The sequence below is a fragment of the Polyergus mexicanus genome, unplaced genomic scaffold, assembly GCF_030449975.1.
Source record: "Polyergus mexicanus isolate NDT 795.1 unplaced genomic scaffold, iyPolMexi1.0 SCAF_7, whole genome shotgun sequence".
In the NCBI taxonomy this organism is placed as follows: domain Eukaryota; kingdom Metazoa; phylum Arthropoda; class Insecta; order Hymenoptera; family Formicidae; genus Polyergus; species Polyergus mexicanus.
This window is the reverse complement of record NW_027223327.1, coordinates 2,738,115-2,760,672: the sequence shown is the minus strand read 5'-3', so window position 1 is coordinate 2,760,672 and position 22,558 is coordinate 2,738,115. Positions and strand designations below refer to the sequence as shown.

Sequence of the window (22,558 nt, the reverse complement as noted above, 5' to 3'; positions counted from 1 at the left end):
AAGCAGTGGTATCAACGCAGAGTACTTATGCTTGTCTTATAATTAAACAATTGAAATATTTTTCAGCTACTCTTAAAACGTGCGTAGAAAGAAATATATATACAGCTAATTAATTTAATTAAATTATTAAATTTGATTTATGATTTTTTAAATTATTAAATTTGATTTATGATTTTTTAAATTATTAATTTTGTGATTTATGATTTTAAGATTATATATATATATATATATATAAATTATAAATATATATATATCATTATAAGTAAGAATTATAATTTTTCCTACATTTATTTATTTATTAAATTATCAATTTTTATATTTAAGACGTTTCATACATCACAAAGATTAAATTATAATATTAAAGAAAAAAACATAAAAAGAAGATTCTCAAATTTGAATTAAAAAGAAAGATTGACTCTGAATCAGTAGATATCATTATTTGCGCTTTTATGATTTAAAGATTAAAAATGATTTAAAAATAATTAATGATGATTGTCTATCATAAATAAGCATTAATTTTTTTTTTTTTTTTTTTTGTAGGATTACGATATAAATTTCTTTCCAAATTGACAAAAGAATCCATATAAATGAGGGAAGTGGTGATTGTTCTCGGTTACTTCACATAACTCTTGGGAAAGTTCTTGATCAAACTTATATTATTATCTGAATCGCGACTCGTGATTGACGAAGAGATGGACGGATGTACGTGACAAGGAAGACACCGAGAAAGGAAGATCGACAAGGAACGAAGGGACGAAGAAAAATCGCGAAATGGAGAAGCGAACGAAAGAAGAACGATTTGAACGTGTCGATGAGAACGCTTCTATTTTCCTCGCGCAATATAATGCCATACATCGGACTCGGCATGCAGATTGTGCAGGAGGGAGAACGAAGGGGTGACGTGGAAGGTGAGAGGTACAGCGGAGATAATAATTTATATTGTTATTCCAGATGCGTTCGATGACTATACATTCCCCAAGATGGCTGCCACGACAGAAAGAAAGAGAGAGAGAGAGAGAGAGAGAGAGAGAGAGAGAGAGAGAGAGAGAGAGAGAGGAGAGGGAGAGAGACAGAGAAACTGAGAGAGAGAGAAAAAGAGAAAGAGAAAAACAAAATGGTAAGGATAGAGGAAAAGATAGGAAGGAGGAAGAAGAAAGGAATACGAACGGAGGAGAAAGAGAGAGAGAAACTAGCACTTGGTAGCCGTGACCTTGTCTGGTATACCTTACCGTACGCCTTGGCTTGTACACACATCCTTGGCACCCCACTATATGAGATGTATGAGGTGGGAGGATGGAAGAGAGGGAGAGAGGAATGGAGAGAGAGAGAGAGAGAGAGAGAGAGAGAGAAGCTCGAAGGGAACGCGCATACAAGTGCATCGGGTGTATTCGTTGTTACCTAATTTAATGAGCAAACTAGCCGAGAGCACGTGTCGGTGAATATCTTAAAGCTCGTTAGCATGTCCATCGGCGTGAAATCACGAATGCGCTTGCCCCCTCGAGCGAGCAGATCAGAGCAGAGAGAGGGGGCGGGATATAATCGCGTCGGCGAGACCGACAAAGGGGAAAGGAGCGGATATATTTTGAGAAATTCGCGAACCGAGGCGGACAGGGTGAAGCTACGACGAAGAGTTTGCGCGAGATCAGAAAGAGCCGTGAAAAGAAATTGAGATCGGCAAAATTCGTGTCTCTGCAATAACTCGATCTACTAATTTAATTAGATTAAAAAAAAGAAAAAAATGAAGCCTTAAAGATTTAAAATGAATTTAAATTTAGAATTAATTAATTTAAATCCTAAAGATTTATTATTTAATTATTAGAGATTCTTCTTTCTTCTTCAAAATTTTATTCGCTCTCTTTTCATAGCGTATTTTTTTTTTTTTTGCAAATATTTTAGAAATGTAAGAATTCAAAGTGGAATTTTCTCTGGCACTATTAATAAGATTGAGTTAGAAATAATTTTGTAATAGCAATTCTTATTGCACAATATAAATGATGTGCAAGACCGTCGCTGTCAAAGATAGATAGCCGGCCGATATTATTATTGGCAATCTAATGTTATTCGAAATCAGCCGGGCCGAATTCAATTTCCAAAGCCAATATCTTTTTTTTTTCCTTATTAATTAATTAAAAAGAATTTTTCACCACAAATTTTGCAATAGAACAATTTTAATTCTGCTCCGTCTTTCTTCGGATTAAACGCATGGAATCACTTCTGTATTATTGGTGAGAAAAACCTCAGCCAAGATTTCTATCCGAATCACTCTCTGTTTTTCGAACGGGCGTTTTGCCAATTCGACGATCGGTTTTACACAGATGATGTCGCTGGAGTATCTTCATCTTGTACAATAATGGGCGTTCCTATCTCTGCCTTTGACGGCGCGAGAGTCTTACATATTATTTACGTTGTGTACTAGACATTGCAAATTCAATTTGTCTCATGAATTTCTTTTATTATTATAATACGTAGCCCTTGTTCTACTCGTAATCAGTGTAAAACCAAAGTTAATACTACGTATAAAACAGCTAAAAGCTTTTTCCAAGTTAAATTACAATATATAATTAATTAACAAATTTTAAATCGATATAAAAACATACATTTGCTTTTAAGCATATAAATTATTATAACAATAAACAATAAATAATATAAAACGATTTATAAAGTGTGGAATGAAAAATTAAAAAATTACATATATATATATATATATATATATGTGTGTGTGTGTGTGTGTGTGTGTGTGTGTGTGTGTGTGTGTGTGTGTGTGTGTGTGTGTGTGTAATATTTTTCTAAATATTTTTCAAAATAAGATCCCTATAATATTTTATATGTTATTCCATTACACAATAATGAAAAAAAAATTGCTGTTGCGGAGATAAAGGCTAACTTTTTACAAATAATAAACGACTCACGTCGCGGTATCTCTGCCGTTATCCGATGCCTCTTCCATTTTTTTCTTGTTTATTTTTCGTTGATTATTCATGATCACTCCTATGGTATTTACTTGCGAGAAAACACGGTTAATTTCAATCGCGCGTCAATCGCCAAGAATGTGATCATTTCCCGGCACTTTGCATAACACTCTCGATGTTGATCGCGTATTTCATTTTATGTTGCGGTTGAGAAGAATGCGAAAATATCACGATTGTACGAGGCTACGAGAACGCGCGATCGAATAATCTCTGTTGCTGGCGAATAATATTAATAGCACGCATGCATTATAAATGAAATCGAGATTGAGGTATCTTTTTATACTCGTCGTGATATTATAATCCTTCGAGAAGAGTAAGACGACGACACATACGGATCCGCGTTGTTACCTCCTTGAGCCTCGTCGCGAGAATGACAAGGTGACTACAGACTACATATGTATAAATGACAGAGCGCTCGTCGCGAAAACAAGCGCCGAACTATGTGACGTATGGCCCGCTATTGTTTATGTTTATATACATCGTGCTGTCGCGTATTATTTCCTCGCGATACTGTTCGAACAAGTATTAAAAAATATTGGGATTATTCTCGTTTTAAATGCGCGTCTATATGATTCCTTTAGCTATATGATTTTAGCCAGGCGATTTTCCGGTGTCAAGAATATCGTAGCTTCGTATAATCGCGATTTTTATTTTTTCGTCGCACTATAGAATAAAGTAGGCATCACATGCGATTTTAATTTCGAGAATGCCATATAAAATGCCAGACAATCGTATTTTGATAGCGATTAGTGCGCGTGCAAATCGTAATTAATCGAGTTTTCGCGAGCGAGTATCACGTGAGTTTTATGGAGAAACAATAAAGAGCAAACAAGAGGAAAAGAAAGAGCCCGGTAAAGCTTAAATAACGTCGGAGTAACTAAGTAAGTAACGTGTGTATCAATTTTAATCTTAATTTATTATTTGTCATTTGTAAAATAGTTTTTTAATTGCTCGTTTTTTCCCCGATAATAATTTATTTTACATCATTGTATAATATGATGCGTATAAAATATTCTACATATCTTATTATGAAATATTTATATATATGTATGTAATCAATTTTATATAAAATTTCTCAAACATCGTGTTTGAGATTAAAAATTTTTTTAGATTATTTATGTAAGTATTAAATTATTTTAATCATATTTTGTACAAGTTTATATTTCAAATCAATTTTTTCAAAAATTTTGTCAAATTTTTTAAATTAAATTAATTTGTTTAAAGAGATGAGTAAAAATTTAATTGTGCGCAACAATCATTTTTCGACATATTAATCACTTTATATATGCAATTGTCTTATGTAACTTGAATATATTTGTATTTTTATAGATCGATGACGTATTTTACAACCCAGTCCTTGTGCATCATATTGGTGAGTGTATTAAATTATTTATTTATTTAAAAAGTAATCGTAAACTTATTCCATGAAAATTAAAGTCGGTTAAGTGACATAAAAAAAAAAAAAAAAAATTAATTCAGGAAACATCTTAAGATCAAAATTAAAAAAATAATTAACTGAATTAAAAATTAAACTAAACGAGAATCAATAAATTCGGCATTAATATATCTCGAGAGAAAATAATTCGGGAAACATTTTAATATCGAAATTGAATTTAATTATATTAACATAGCTTACTTAAGCGTAGCGATATAAATTTTGGAGCGCTTTTGATTATTTAAAAAAAAAATTTATTTCGCAACCAATAAATTTGAAACTAGGAGATTTCGATAGTATTTAATCCTGGGAATGATGTCAAACTGATATTATGATTTTTTTTTATTTTTCTAATCATTTATTCTTATAATATTCCGCATTAATGCATTTACAAAAATTTAATGTTAATATCAATAATAATTTTTAAAATCAATTTGCAATATGTTTGAGCTATTAAATAGCAATTAAATTTATATTTATCTTTGCTCTTCGATTTTCGTTAAAAATATTTTCCGCAAATGCGGATATATATTAAATATAATGTTAAGAGTCAATACTTCATTTTTTTAAATATCAATTTCCCGATATTTAGCAGGAACAATAAATTATATAGAGAAAGAAAATATAAAGCTATAAATTCTCATCATATATTATACGTTTGGGGGGGGGGGGGATTTGATTTTTCGCAATGAGGATAAACCAGATTAAGAGAGATTTGAACCAGATCCATCTGAAAATTCTTTGCGTCACAAATGGTGAACAAAGAAGCCCTTTATTCGGTCGAATCTCACGCCGTCGCGAGGAATAGCGATTCTCTCGGGTTGCATCGCGCGGATTTCGAAATTGCGGGAGAAATGACGAAGACGCTCCTTCGCTCCTAAGGCACATCCTTTAATCGACTTTCGACGTTGCAACGTGTTGCGAGAAGCCGCTCGCGAACTTTAAACGACGCCTTGTTCCTACGTCTATTACAAACTCTCTCTTCAATCGTACACGAAAGTTCAAATCATGTCGAGTTGCGAACTTGGTAATATCAACGAGCAACGGAACGTGCCAGAGATTTTTTAATTGCGTATAATGACTTTTTCTATATCGAAACTACGCTGACAAAAAAAAAAAAAAAAAAAAAAAAAAAAAAAATCGCTATAATCTATAGTTATTTTTGCTGCCAATTACATGTTTATATAGTAATTAAATAAATAATAAAATTATTAAATTTGATTAAATTTAAATTTATATAATTCATAAAAAGATTTAATTTGTGGAATATTATTTTACTTAAACTTTTAAGCCACTTAAATTAATAAATAGTAAAGCAAATGTCGAAAACGTATTTATTGTACATTTATTATAATTGTGATTAACTTGACTAGAAAGATAACTCTTTTATTTACTACTCGTATTTTACTACATTTTAATATTTAAAATTATTATAATTTATAATCGAATTTTTATATGGTTGGCAAAATTTTTATAAGATTATTATTAATATTATATAGCGATAAAAAAAATTTTTCTATTCCAAATTAATACATTTGCAATGTCTTAAGGCGTGGAATATATTCTCGAGGTATCTAAGAGACATTATAAATTCGTATATATGCGATTCGATTTATTAATTTTCCCGACAATTAAAATTTTCGTCGATGAGAATGTTCATCGAAGGCGAAGAGGAGCTTCTTCCGGCGGATGCGCGGCAGAAACGTGTCGTCGACGCATCCTGCTGGTGAGACAACAATAGTAGACACTCTCCTCTTCCTCGTTGCATGCGCCAATTACTCCGTGGTCGGAAGAAAGACGAAGAGACGCGAGAGAGAGAGAGAGAGAGAGAGAGAGAGAGAGAGAGAGAGAGAGAGAGAGAGAGAGCGCTGACATTTCAATCGGAAATTCTGCGGAATTTTGCGGATGTCCTCTCGAATATAAAGGTCAAGGACAATGTCGCGCGAATACAGGATCCTCCGATTTCTTCTCGCACCTAAATCTGACAGCACGTGGAGTAATCGGTGACAAACAATCGATATTTTCCGAGGAATTCCTTCCTGTTACACATCTGCGCTCGCGATGGGTACCAATCGCATCAGATTTGTCCTTGATCGCGAGAGAGACAGAGAGAGAAAGAGCGGAATGTTACATACACAAGCGAATCCTTAATATTCCATCTGTCGAAACGTCAAGGTTGCGATCGACGCGGCCGATGACGTTTCGCCAGGTTCGTCGACCGATCGTCGACGATACATTGCAAGGTGGACAGAGGACGAAGGACTAGCTCGGATCTCAAGCTCCCTTTCTCTCTCTCTCTCTCTCTCTCTCTCTCTGCGTATCTTTCTTGCTCGATCCGCACGACCGCGAGGCAGCGAAGTAAATGGTACCACGGTACCGTGAAGTGTATTATTAGCATCGTGTAAACGTGTCTGCTGGCCGTGAAACCAGTGAAAGTATTTCATGGACGGAGGTAGAGGCACGCACGCATACATATACATGTATACTCGCAATATACACGTATATATCATTTCGCGCAGTCCTTATATACGGCGGCGGCTGGGCTTCTTGCGAGACCATCGTTCCAGAGGCGTGCCCAGAACTGGGCCTTTGTCCGCTTTGTCTGGGAGAGAGACGCGGGCCCTTATGGTCTCGCCGGACCGGACGAAAAGAACGGGACGCGTACATGTCCGACGCGCATTCCTCCGGCTCTCCGCGAGACGACGGGCTCGCTCCTCTTCACAGCCACGTTTCCAATTCTGGCCTATAACACGATGGTCACGATAGGAATGACGAGGAACGATCACATAACGCGATCTCGTAACAGACGCGACTAGCGTTCGATATAACTACAGTCCTCTAAATAAAAAAGATTATACGATATTTTCTTTTAAACGGGAAAATTGGTCAAATAATTTTTTGCAATTTTTATATTAAACCTATAAATTAAGCGATAACTCGAGATCCTGCTCTCCAGTTTACGTCAAATTAATTCCAGAAGGTCTTTTAATTTACTAAAATTTCTTCGCGAGAAAAATTAAAAATCGCAGAATCGTGTGTGTATTTATTGAGGAAAAAGATTATTACGACTTTCGATAAGATTTATGTATACTGTATATTATCTGGTTTTTTTTTTTTTTTTTTTTTTTTTTTTAATTGAGAATAGTGTGTATTATTTCACATTTCGACTGACACTGATCAGCTGATTCCGAAACAAAGTCGTGGCGAATTCGACACGGCAACAACAACGGAAAAATCTCGTGTATAGCGCGCGTGCGAAGGTTCAAAACTGTAAAATGTACCTGATAAAAATAATATCAGAGAATAAAAGAAAAAGAAATAATAGATATTACGCGACGCATTGACTTTTATATATCGAGAATTAAATAGCGGCCGCGGGAATTTTACGTAATCTTTCATTTCGCGATTTATTCGCGTAGTCTTTTTCTCGCGATTCAAAGTGCAAAATTGATAAACAATTTTTTTTCTTCCGGTATAATAATCCGCCGCTAGCGATCATTTATAACAGCGGGTATTTTATTGGCTCCCTCGCGATCAAGGACGAATCTAAAGCGGATTAGATCGGTTGCGCGCGTGTCACAAGTACGTTCCATGTTTTCCCAATTAACGAAGGGAAAAAATTGTTAAAAAAAATATGTATGTCGATTCCGATATGCGATACGAAAAGACATTCTTATCTTCGTTTGCACAACGGCGATAAACATTGTCGAAAATCGATACAGAAGGTTTCCGGTTAATTTTTCGGTTAATCACCGCTGGGCGAGTGATTAAAGAAGAGTTTATACAAGAAGCTATCGTACAGCTGATTAACGATTTGTCGTTTTGGGTCACTTCGTAATGACGGTTTTATGATCGATTTTACGAACGAGCTATATCGTGCATTATTCATGGAGATATCTTGCAATGTAATACTTAATTTAAATATATTAATATTTTATTATCGTTGCTTTTGTAATTATTAAGGAAAAAAATTAATGCAAATTTAAAGCAAAAATCATTCAGAAAGAATTAATGTCTCTCTGTTATGATAATAATAAATACATATACATATATAAGAATAGAATTGAATATATATTCTCTTTTAAGAGAATATTAAAAAAAATAATATAATATCTTATAATTATGAGATACATTTTTAAAAATATTTAATATTATATTTTCTATAAGTTTCCTGATATGAAAAATAATATCATATATCTTTTGAGAATATTTTTCAAGATAATATATATCTTATAATTAAGATATTTTTTTTTTTTTAGATATTTAATATTATATTTCCTAAATTTTCTGATACGAAAAATAATATAACGGAAAAAAAAAGTATATAATATATAAAATATACGCAAAGTATCAATGTTTCGATAGTATCGGATAAATATCTCTAAAGTCATACGACGCCGACATTCTCCTCGACGAGCTCTTAACGTCACTCGTTGACATTCGCTAACGATGAGTCAAGACAATCATCAAGCGCAATAAGCACGATTCTCTGAGATATCGCTCCTTATGGAAGCGCGATCTTTCGCCTCGATCGGAGAGGGCTGGATGAACATTACGAGCTCACCGCGTCCCCGTTCCGTCAGCTTCGACCTCTCGAACTTAATCATATACCATATACTCTCTTGGATATCGAATATTATTTATTATAAAAATTTTTTGTTTGATTTTATTTTTTAATTATTGTTTAATTCATAATAAATTAATAATAATAATTATCATTATCATTATTAATCGTTCTAATTTTAATTTTTTAATATTCACTTTTATGATAAAATCGTTTTAATTTTTTTTTAAAGAATTTTATGTAAAAAAGAAAAAAACACAGATGGATTAATATCTAATTAACGTCTAATTTAATGATTATTTAAAATACGCTGAACTCGCTTTTAGTGTATAACAAAGAGAACTTGACAAGAGATAAAGAGAGATAGTTTCTTTGTAAAAACTTTCAAATTGCGGTCTTTTTTAGTACCGGTTGTGGCGTCGTTTAAAGATGGAGGGGACCGGGGGGGGGGAGGAGATTTAAAGCGCAACGGACGCCGAATATAAAGGCTGTCTTTTTGTCGATCGTAATAGTCCGGAATGGTCGACCGACAGTTTCGAGCGATACGGTTTTACGATTGGTAAAAGTCGATATGAAAGGCAAGAGGCGATATGAAGGCGGGCGGTTTCCCTCTCCCTTTTATATTTTGTAGTCGAAATATGTCGAAATACGTTTCTCTCTTTCTCTCTCTTTCCCCTCCGAGTTCTCCCTTCACTAATTACAAAGATCCGCGACCACTCTGTGCGAATATGTGATTGTAATTTGTGAAACTTTGCGTAGATATTCACTTCGGAGAGCGAAGGAGGCTCCTCTCGATGACAAACACGGCGAAACTGTAAAGAGGAGGCTTTGATCGAGAATTAAAAAGGAAACCTTGTCGAGGAGCTTGACGTCAGGAAAATTCGTACGGGGAAAACAGAAATAAAAAGCGAGACACACATATACACGCACTCGCGGCTTCCGATTCGCAAATTGAATTAATCTGACAAGTCATTTACTTGGTCCTCGTATGAATTTGCATCTCATTGAAATTTGTAATGTCTCAAGACTGGACTTTTTTACACTAATTAAATATCGAAGAAAATTCAGGCTTGACAAATTAATTATACGTAGGACATTTCGAATTTTGATCGATCTCGAGAGATAATGGACACTTTGCCTCGCGGTGATTTGACAGATGTCAATGAAATACACGTGTCAAAGAGAGAACAGGCGAAAATCAGAGCGCGGCTCCGATCGTCGCCGACCTTTTGGCGTGAAAAGCGAAAGCGAGGGGCAATTTTATTCCATAATCGATACCGTGTCGGCTCTCTTTCAAACGAGATCGGCTCACGACGCGGATCCATCGCCGTCTCGTGATCTTTTTAGCAACGTGGAAGCGGACGGGGAAAGGTCGCCCGATGCTAATGCGCGAGGCAGAGATAGGCATCTCGTCCGATCTCGTAACACCGTGTGCGGCGACAGAAAAATGATTTCGTTGGACGAAATTTGAGCCTCCCCTTCCTCTCTTGCTCGATTTTTCGTTCTGACTCGCGAAGAAGAGACACGGGGACTCGAAGAATGGAATGCAATCCGCATGCGGGATAATTGTTAGGTGGGCTTTCGTTGCCCGAATAAAGGGAGAGATAAAAAAAAAAAAAAGATATACACTGGAGATGAAAAATAAAATGCCGATCCGGCGATTCAATATCTCCGAAGCAACGATTAATATTAAAAAGTTAAAAATTATTTCGAAGGATAAAAAGCGATGAGAAAAAAAGCAAACATTTTCTCGAATATTATTGGAATAAAATGTTTGCGCTCTGCAAGATTTTTAAAATTCAATTATCTTTTATTTCTACGAATGAACATTTGATGCGAATATTCGATGCAATACGATTCGGGTTTATTCGAGTTCGTCTGAAAGTGCTACGGTTTTTCGCTCTTTCGGTTGCATTTGAAACGTTAAAAAAAATTCGTGCCATTCATGTTCCTTTCGCGTTAATTCAATGTTTCGGACGCAGCGACTTTCTTCAATAGCCCTCGCGAATTCGCGTCCGCACTCGTTTGAAAATTCATGGTTCTTTGCTCTCTATCGACATCTGCACACACACACACACACACACATACAAATCGTACGTCGACTGCGCGTTGGATACGTTAAAACAAAACCTTCGCAATTCCTCGCATGGATTGCCTCAAATGCGGGATGAGGGAAATATTTTCAGGATTTCGTCGTCGCTTTCCAAACGTCAGTTCTTTCAATCTTTTTTTTTTATTTTTTATTTGGTTTCAAACGTTACTACGCGTAAATCGCCCCGATTGCGTAAATCACTCGCTGATACGTGAGCAGGAAGATAAATCGCGGAATCGTTTTTGCGCGCCGTCTTTTACAAATTTTTTTTTATTTTTTTTTTACTACAGTCCGAACAGATAACGCCATTGGGCACAACTGCTGTGTATCGCGGTAAAACATTGCTTAAGGCTGATAGTGCATTGTTGAAAAAAAAGTGGCCCTGTGACGAAACATACTGATAAGCCACGTGGGTAATAAGAGCCGATGGATTTTTGGGAGACTATTTTTTTCCACCGAAAAAATTTCCATTCGAGCAGATCAGGTATCTTTTCAAGATTTTTAACTAACAAGATTATCATGCTGTAAATTATTAATTTATTTAATCTTTTATTTAATCGGTCAGGTTGAACCTGATAATATATCAGGGACTATGGGCGAAATAAATAATCGCAATTTAATTGAATCTGCAATCGTGTTGTGTCTCATGGTTTACTTCTTAAATCACAAGGAGATTTGGACTAGGATCGTACGATTCCGATTCGTGGCTTGAATGAGATTAATTTTGTTTAAAGGTTCGAGAGACCAGATAACCCGACTCTCTATATCTGTCCTGTATTTACGTTGAACCATATCTTTCCGCTATGAAATGATGACGTTAGCTTAAGCGACCAAGAAAATCGACTGATGAATAATATCGACTTAATCGTCATCTATCGAATAAGCATTGCGTTTAATTCTGGTGTCTTTCTGTATCTCGCTTGTCCTATATGTTTGTATATTGTATGATTCGAGAGTTTGTATTACGTATTAATAAATTACTGTAACTTGAGAAGAATCGTGGGCCAGGAATATGACGATAAATTTTTATTAATAGCACTAATAAAAAAGAAAAAAAAAAGAAAAAAAAAAGACATATACGTACCTCATTGATTTGACATTTGATCGCACCATGCATTGAATTCGAATGACAGTTTCATCTATCATGGCATTTCATGTATCTCTCCCATTTCGTTTATCAATGAAATATTCTTTGGTAATTATTTACTATAACGGACCCAGCTCCAATGACGTTGACTTTGACATATGTTGTCAAGGACGTAATCCTGCGTAACTCTCCCTTATAACTTAATCGGTCGATCATTGTTTATTAAAAAGTTATTAACAAATAAAGTTTGAGAAATAAAACGTAATTTAAAACGTTGATTCAAGTTACGTTATATAACTCAAACCAAATTTTCGTTTCGAATCTAACTTCAACTTTAAATATCTATATAAAAATGATAAAAGACCGCCGATTAAGTTATAAGGAAAAGTTACTCAGGATTATGTCCTTGACAACATATGGTAAGATCAGTTATAGTAAATAATTACCTATTCTTTAAATTGCCTAATATAAATATATTTATTATCGACAATTTTAATTATTATACACGAGAAATTAATTTCTTTCTCGAGCAGCGGCTTTACATTTTGGCTATCGCGGTAAATTTTTATATAATCACGATATGAGCAAAATTTACAATAACGTAAGTTACAAGTAATGCAAACTGGAGCGATGAGAGAGCAATATTGCACTGTAACTGTCATTTATATTGATACTATTTCCATTTTTTTGTTGCATGCACAATAATATAAATATACATACACATGTATATATACAGATTTCAAAATTCACGACTAAAAAATACTATCGCGAAAAGTTCTCGAAAAATTAAATAAAAGAATTATTTATGATTTTGTTTATTTCAAGCAGTAATATTTGTGACGTAAGAATTTAAAGCTGGCCGTTCGTCTGTTCGTATACGCTAGTTCAGTGACGTATGTATCATTCATAAAGAGGCGACTGTCTAAATGTGATTGACAAGCTTTATATCTGAAAAACTATTGCTTGGAATATAAAAAAATCGCAAATAATTTTTTTATTCAATTTTTCGAAAATTTTTCTGTTATAATATTTTTAGTCGTGAATTTCAGGACACCCCGTATAAATATATATATATGTGTGAGAATAATGTGCGCATTTTTGCGTTTAAAGCAGAAAAAGTAAGAGAAATAAAATAATAATATATACTACGCCAGGCTGTTACAATATTAGTACGAGACTTTGCGCCGACGAGTTAAACACGGCTCGGAGATAGAAGCTCTTCACTCTCTCCTCTCCTCGTGTTCTTGTCTTTCACTGACGAGGTCCCTTCTAGATGGGCGAGCAAGTCTCTGCCCACGACGGGGAAAGGCCTTTTTCAAAGCTTCGCCTTTCTGGAATCGCGTATGTAGCCCCCGTCTTACCTTTTATAACGATGCCACCGGTCTCACGACCTTCGTCAGACGTAATTCGCTTTTACGCATACAGATAAAATACATGCACATACACACGTTTATCCTTTATTTACGCATCGTCACCGTCTCTATTTATCCCACTCGTTGGCTTCATCCAACACTTGATTTCTTCTCTCGATATCAACGTACGAAAAATATTATATTCTGCGAATATATATTTTTATTATATATTATATATATATATATATATATATATATATATACATACATATATATATGTATAAAATATAATATATATAATAACATATATAATAATGATTAATAATAATAATAATATTTCAGAGAAGGATAAATTAACAGAGTTATTTTATTGGAGAAATTATTATTCTCAGAATAAATTTTCCGGTTTTTACAAAACACACATATCCGACATAGATTTTGAAAATCCTTTTTGAAATACGACATACACGGGTTATAAATAAAATATCGTTCCGAATTTTGTCGCAAATTATAGTTTTTAAAATAGACTTGTAACAAATAATTTGCCGGGAATATCTTTTAATGTAACACGAATAAGATTAATATTTTTTAATATATATTAAAAAATATTTATTTTATTATTTTATTAAAAATATATTTAAAAAAAAAAAAATTACAATTTTTCAAAAAATAATGCAATTTTACTATTTAAATTCTTATGACACGAAAAATGTTTGTGACTAAATAAAAATTAACGTACAGTGAATTTACGCGGGCAAGAAATGGAACAGGAGGGATACCTTTAGTCGCGCCGTTTTTTTTTTTTTAAATTATTTATAACTGTCGTGGCCTCCTCTTTTTTTTCCAGCATCAAAAGATCGCTCCGAAAAGAGGCGGTCTTATAATAAACGACGTGAAAGAAAAGACGAGAAAAAGAGCATACAACGAATTACACGCGTTGATATCCGTTTTATCGCTGTACGCACTGGTGTCCGATAAAGCCGCTTATACAGGGGGCTCTGACCGATACGGCCTTCCAGAGCACTCCTTGTTCCCTCGAAACCATATAAAGGCCTTTGTCGCGTCGTCTCATAAATCCAATTCGTTTCTTCTCGTTCCTTCCTACAATTGCGCTACAATTTTTAAATACCTTTTCTCTTTCACTCGCCGTGCGCGGTCGTCAAGAAGATAATCTTCGATTACGTGAAATAAAGGAAATTTTAATATTATATATTGCGTCGAAAACAATGGAAATCAGTAAACTACAGTCGCTCACTTCATATTCGTAAACAATATATTCCCAACAATACGTAAAGTACAGAGTTTTATCATAATTTTTTGAATTTCGATTTTTTATCTTAATTTTTTAATTTTTGAGTCACATTATTTTATTTGAATTAATTATTTTAAGAACGATTTCTCCAATAAAATAATTCTCTCAACTTCTTATCATTCTGAAATCATTCTGAAATCATTCCAAATCTTCCGAAATTCGTTAAAATTGATTTGCAATTACTCAAGCGCGCATCCGATGGATTTAAAAATTTATTTCTAAAAAAAAATAAAAAAAAAATATTAAATAAAATGTTATTCTACATTTTATTTTTGCAAAAGAGTCTTTCTTTGCAAACATCTTTCTGCCGAGTATATTACGATTAGAAATCCTCTATCTTCTTTTTTTTTTTTTAGCGTAATTCGTAAAGTATTGTAATAATCGGGTGCAGAAGATGGTGTGGCAACGCGCGAGTTTCACAAATGGGTCGGCGAACAGGAGGATGGGGCAACGCGTATATTGGGGCCCCCTGTATTCGTATACGCGTGTTACGTTTGACGGTGTATTTCTCTCGTCGGTCTCTTACGAAAAAGTGAGCTTTCCTTCGTCCGTTATGTACGGCGAGGGTCATCCTCTCGCTCCCTTTTCGCGCGCGCACGTGCCCGGACTCTCGACGAGCCTTGACGTCTCGCCGCCTATGCGTGGCACGAGTCGAAAGTTGGATGTAAAAATACCTTCTCGCGGTGATATAATAATGTGGGAGGGGTGAAACGTCTCGCGGAGAGATTACAAGGAGAGAGTATAAGCGAGGATTTGCTTGCCGCTGCTTTAAAAAAATTCCTTTTTTTTTTAAACAATATTATTAATTCTCATCGCGTACGTTAGTGGCCTCATAAATTTGTTTTTTTCTCTAGCTCTGTACATTTTGTATCGCATATTTTTATAATGTATTATAATATATTTTTATCACATATTATTATAAGGATCTTTTACAAGAATTTTTACTGCTACTTTAACAATATTTTTGAGCAATATTGTTATTTTCCATCGTCATTAATTAACACCATAAATTAGACTGTCCCGAAATCACACTCAGAGTTCTTTCAATGATAGAGATTCTTTATTTGAATTTGAAATCGATTTTTTCTCAGCGAAAAAGAAATTATTTATTTTATCATGTTGTGTAATTTTTCATATATCATATATTTTTATAACAAAAAGCCTAAAATTATATAATCTAATAATAATAATAAAAAAATATATAAATATAAAAAAATAAATTATCGAAGTTTCGATAAAATTTTAATCGAGCAAACGTAGCTTTCCAGTTACAAACGAGATATCAAATAGATAATAGCATCAAATATCTCGCGTTCCTCATGACCGACGATGCTGCTGGTGAACAGCTGATTGTCAAAATTCTCACTTCCGATATTTCCAATCCGAAACGGAATCGCGGTCACTTCGACTTCATGGGTCATCTGATGTCTGTAAACGCACATTTGATGCAAAGAAAGACCTTTGCCCGCAACGAATCTCCATGATGATGCGCTCCAATCGGTGATCTCCAAATCGATGTCTTGCGGAAGAAGGAACGGATTTATCGCAGCCGTGTCGCCCATTCGCGTCGATCGTTATTGTATTCAAATTCGTTGTAAATTGCCACCATCCGTTCTTAGACGATGGCGGAAATGTACTACCCCGCCAATAAATCGATAAATTTCCTCGTGCCATATGAGACAAGACACTCTGAAGAAATTATACAATACAAAAACGTTTTAAAAATCGCACCATTTTTTTGTTGCACTTATCTTTGATAGTAGATAACGAGAAAAATAATCCTTCTTTTTAATATCAAAATTTCGATGTTCATTTTTTACTCTTTTCTTCATAAATGTAGTATAAGTGATTGAAAATAAAACTTATCCGGAGATGACGAATTAATTCTAATATTTATATATTAATAATATTAGATATTTATTTAAGATCTATATTAATAATATAAACTTAGATTAATTGCTATTTTAAATTCTAACTAATTTTATACGAGATATATTCAATGCTAACTTACTTATATGGGGGAAATAAGGTCGTCGTCCAAATGAATCGCCAGAGAAAAATCGATTTCACATTCTTTAAAGATATGTAGTATTTATTCGTAAAATATCAATTTGGCAAAAAAAATTATTTTCACAGGGAGATCGCGTCTAATTGATATTCGCTGTGGACACAAGTGAGTCCAATTAAGGCTCGTTGAGAATGCGTTTCAATAGCCTTTGTCGAAAATGGCCACTGCTCGAGTACTAGCGAAAATTTGTATAGCTTTTTAAGCGCGTTAAAAATAATGTTTCTCGAGTGATGATGCAAGATTGCATATAATTAATTAGTTTGTTTCGGTAGCAATTAAATTTGCATTCATGTCATATGATAATGCAAATATTTCTCTTCCAATTCAATTAACGCATTTTATAATTGAAAGAAAAATGATCTTGTAATAAGAATTGAAGATTTATATCGTTTGTTCTCATAAATCATCATATGCATTTAATCTTTTATTGAATTAATAAAAATTTGAATTTTTTTATAAACAAATTTAAAAATATCATTTTTATTAATGCAATATAGAATATAACATCACATACTTTTTTCTGTTTGTTCTTATAAATTGTAGTCAATTATTGCAAGATGGTATTTTCAATCCTGCAATGAGTATGTAGATACTGAAAGGGCTATATGTAAGAACATATAAGTTTATTAGTATTCTCGTCTTCATCGCAGACAGTTAAGTCTTCTCGCAATAAAAGATAACAATTTATATCGGAGCAAACAATAAAAGATACAGCAATTAATTCTAATCATTTCTTTTAGTCATCGATCGACTACAAGTCATCGTTTTAGACTTCGTTTGATTTCGTGTCTCACCTTACTCTCTCAATATAAATGCATACAACGCAATATAATATTTTAATTTCAATCTGCAAACCTTTCTGATACGAAAGAATTAGGATTTAAGAAATTAAAACATTATAACACACTATACATATTTATATACCCCTTTCTGACAAATTCTTCTCTGCATGTATCATATAATTGATATTAAAACTTTTTGAAAAACAAAATCATTTATAGTCCAATCTTTTAAAAATTTGACATTTTAAATGTTATGTATATCTGACTGAATACACTGTATTTTTTTCTCGAGTCGCATGTATAAGACAGAAGATGAAATTTTTCAAGAGTTAAATTGCTGAAGATTATCAGTATTTTAACTGAACAATAGAAGCAAAATACTGTGCAATATTATACGAATTACAATTAGCAATAGCATAATTTGACAATTAAAATTATTTTCCTTTACATCAAATATTGCATAAATGAAAATATATTTATTTATAAAACTTTTAGCCAAATAAATTATATATATATTTCTTTTCTATAATTTGTGTTTTTAATACCTATGGCAATCTTGCAGAATATAATACCACAAATATATATTTGTAGTATTTTTACTATATTAATATTAATAATGGACAAATAAACGTCTTTTCAGATATATGTAGACTTTTTTCGATTTGACTGTCTTGTTCGACGTATCTTATATACATGTATACACGACTCGAAATGTAAACAGCGAATTATTACAAACTGTGATTCTTCTATATCACAAGGTTAGCGTAAGACAAATTTAGATAAATAGATCTAAAGATTTGTATTATCACTAGATGGACTTGCTTTTATATGCTTTTCTCGTAGTTGAAATGCCTTCAATAAGTAGTAAAAGCACAGAGAAAGATATCTCAGTACGCTCCAATACACATAACATTTGTGTATAACACATTTTTTTACAGACCTTCAATTTTGAAGGCTTCATAATTTTGAACAAAACATAAATTTAGATTTTTTTTTAAATATATTAAGAAACAGCTATCTAATTAATGAACATAAATTATGAATTCTGCATAAAAACATTGTACAAAAGTACAATTATAATTTTGTTTTATATATATATATATATAATATACTATGTATAATATATGTATGTAATAAATTTTTTGAAAGACCTTCAATTTTGGAGGCTTCATAATTTTAAACAAAACATAAATTTATATTTTTAAAAATATATTAAGAAATAGCTATGTGTAATTAATGAGCATAAATTATAAATTCTGCATAAGAAGATTCTACAAAAGTACAATTATAATTTTATTTTATATATATATATATATATATATATATATATATATATATGATATATTTGCAAAATATTCTTGTAGAATATTTCATAATAATTGTAATGTACAAGAAATTTTCTAATTAGCGATATCTTAGCTTCTCGAAAATAAATTTTTCTATTCGGTATCGGATACTGTACATCGGATAGATCGAATGCAGTTTAAATCCTATATTAGGATTTCATAATTTAAAAGAAAAACGTTGATTTTCAGATATTTCACGTGTATACTTTCTGGTTCAAACTGCCCGGAAATTTATTGGGTAAATGAATCGTTCGCAAAGAAAGACGAAATAGGAAGCGTGTCTTGCGCGCGTTAATTAAAAGTGCTGCAGAGGAAGTCGCCAACTAAGAAGGGCGAGGCTGAATGGAAACAGCTGCTACTCGATGACGACACAGTCTAAGAGCGCGCTTATCGTTAGTCTAGACTGAAGCTACCGCCGTTATTTTCACGAGCACGTGTATTAAAAATACTGTTACCTCCATCTAATAGAGGACATTAACGACTTTTTCTTTTAACCGAGAGATCTTGATGAAATATTTCTTTTTCTAAATTTTACTTCTTATTATTACGTTTTTTAAATTAAAATCATTTGGTTGCAAATCGCAATAGTTACAATTAACTGCATTTTAATTGATATCTTTGATTTTTGGTGGATTCAGATTCCAAAAGATTATTTTCTCGATATATTTTTTTTACGCTATAGAAATAATAAATAAAGCAATTGCAAAGTGTTAATTTCAAGCATTTTGGAGCCGTTAAATTTTAATAATTTAAATCGATAATAGTCTTTCCTATAAATTCTATTATAAATTATTTTCTTGGTAGATTAGCTTTGTCTGCCTTTGTTTGATAAAGTTAATATAAATTCGTGCAAGTGAAACTGTAACGTGTTTGTCCCTCCGCAAAACAAACGATGATATTGTCGCACAACCATAACAACCAATATAAGTCTGATAAACACATTCGCGATTCGTTTCTTATATTTAAATAAAATAAAATAAAAATTTAATAAAACACTCTATCACAGATCCAATACATGCAAGCAATATAGAATATACATCAACGGACGAGTAGTATAAAAAATTAGCGATTATATTAAATTTTTGGGAAGAATTCGGTTCCATATTTTATTAAGAAAATATTTGAAATTAATTATTTTTTATTTATTATCATAGAAATGCAATGTTAGTTTTTTTTTTTAAATGTTTACGCATTGTTTAATTTATATGTTTTATCTTCAAGCACGGATCTAAAAAAAATTATTTTTAAAAATTAATTTTATTAGAAGGATTAGAAATTAAATTTAAAAATTAAAAGCGAATTAATAACTGTCCGCGAACTGATACTTGCGGTTTTCGAAGTTATTAAAAAATAATTTAAAAATATACGCTTTGCACTAAAGATTTGTGACAAAAATGTTTTATCGTAATATTGAATAAAATTGAATAGAGAATTGAATCAATTAAAGATATAAATGAGAGAGAATTATAGAGAATTTAAAAAGAATTATAGGAATGTGTGTACTTGAATTTTATAAATGTCAAATAATTTATATACCTCGTGTCCTCATTTCTGTTCGCTACGAAACGGTCCACTCTGAAAGAAAAAAATGAAAGAATAGTCATTTTTCAAATGCTTGACATATCGCATCTAGATTAAAAAATTTATCACACCCAACGTATGTAAATTAAATTATATTAAAATACACTTTCACTATACAAGCATATATTTATAAAAATATTCTCAATATTTGAAGTTTCCAAATCTTTGATGTTTTGTACATATTAATTTATTATTTCAAGAATTTTTTTATATACATTTGCAACTTCGCAGAAAAATAATATTGATGTCGCAACGTTGTATTGCATTTCGAAAAAAAATTTCATAACTATGTAAAATTATAATTATACATGTCACGTTCCTTGAACATTAATAAAGCGCTAAAAGTCTTGTAAATATATCCGTCAGCGAAAATGTTGATTAAAGAAATTAATGCACTTGGATGTCTGCGTTCTCTTGGGTTCAAAGATGCCGATTGGCGCCTATTAAGAAAGCTCGAGTGTAATGCCGAAAAGGAAATGGAGGAGTTCTTTCCATTACCGAGAATCGACACGACACATGGTGTATATATGCCACTATTCGATTACATATGTGTTAGAAATATGATAAAAGTATTATGCTTTTTTTAGAACCCTTTTACTGAGTCAATTCGCCGAAAATTTGAAAAGACATACTTAATCCTTCCTGTCGAGTAATTGTGCTAACGTCCTTTCTCTGATAGAAAATAAAATCTTAATAAGGTAAGCGATAATATCGTTAAGAATAACAAAATTTATATATTTGTTTATTAGAAAATATTTCTATTTTTATAATCGAATATCTTTAGCGAAAAAATAAATTACATATGTTTGATAATTTTTATTCAACGCGTTATTTATTTTCGTGAGAACAGATGCTTCGCGAATACGAAACAGTCCGATGACTTTCGGGAATTATTTCGGGAACAACTTTGTTCGAAATATGTCGGGGAAAAGTGGAAGGTGAAAGCGGGAGGCAGAGAATGCGCTATTTATTCAATTCTCCGGGATACATCCCTCGAGCAAAGACAATAGATGTATTGTAAACACAAAGTTTGCAAAGTTTGGTTTATGAATGGACGCGTATGTCACATACGCAATGTGTGTACGTAATGTTGTTTACATATGTATAACATAGGTATAACAAGCTGGCATGACGAATATCATGTAGAGAACACATCGGAAAGAAAAAAGACAGACAGCGAGTAAATAATATTCACAAGTCAATAATTCGTTAGAAATTTGATTTCAACTTAATAATGCACATTCTAAATTTTCAGAGACAAAGTTATATTCGTTTTACAATTTTACGCTGCATCTCAGAAATTTCAGTCCGATTCTGTAATTATATTTATATATATATACATACATATTATTTTAATCCATAATTTAATTCTATCGTATTAAATTATTGTGATTTCACGATATGATGCAATAGGGAAAAAACGAAGCAGCATCTTTGGAATAGTTGATTTTGAAAAACTGAAGTAGCTACAATAATTAATTAATTATTAATAAAAAAATAAATTTCATAAAATAAAATAATTTTAATAAATAAATAAAAAAAATATAATATTTTTTTAAAATATAATATCTTTAAAACAAAATCATTATATAAAATATGGAAAACAGTTGACATTAAATGACGTTAAATTCTCATGAATGACAATATAATGTTTCCTGAGAATAGCTCTTTAACATACAATTTATTACTCTATATTTACATATGACCATTATTATGATTAGAATCTGAACACTAATGAAGTATTGTATTTCTGCTAAAAATGGCGGTTAAATACATTCCATGTATAGTATTGATCCCGCCTGTTTCCAGGTAAAGAAAATCTCGACGAATCAGGAAGATTTCTATTGTAGTTTGAGAGTTTTTAATACCGAGCTGGAATTTCAAAGTTCCAACTTTGGACCTGATTGATGAACTGCCCACCTGTTAGATTTTAGCAATGAATGTCAGCAGCATCTAATAAGATACAAGAC

At 32.4% G+C, this 22,558-nt stretch overlaps 1 protein-coding gene across 1 annotated transcript in view; it reads right to left on the bottom strand.

The window, feature by feature from the left end:
* LOC138935216 (uncharacterized) overlaps positions 1–22,558 on the bottom strand; it is a 139,497-nt gene that overhangs the window by 26,306 nt on the left and 90,633 nt on the right. Inside the window, exon 2 of the mRNA XM_070299670.1 lies at positions 20,544–20,582. Coding sequence (XP_070155771.1) covers positions 20,544–20,582 — 39 coding nt within the window. The remainder of the gene's footprint in view (positions 1–20,543; positions 20,583–22,558) is intronic.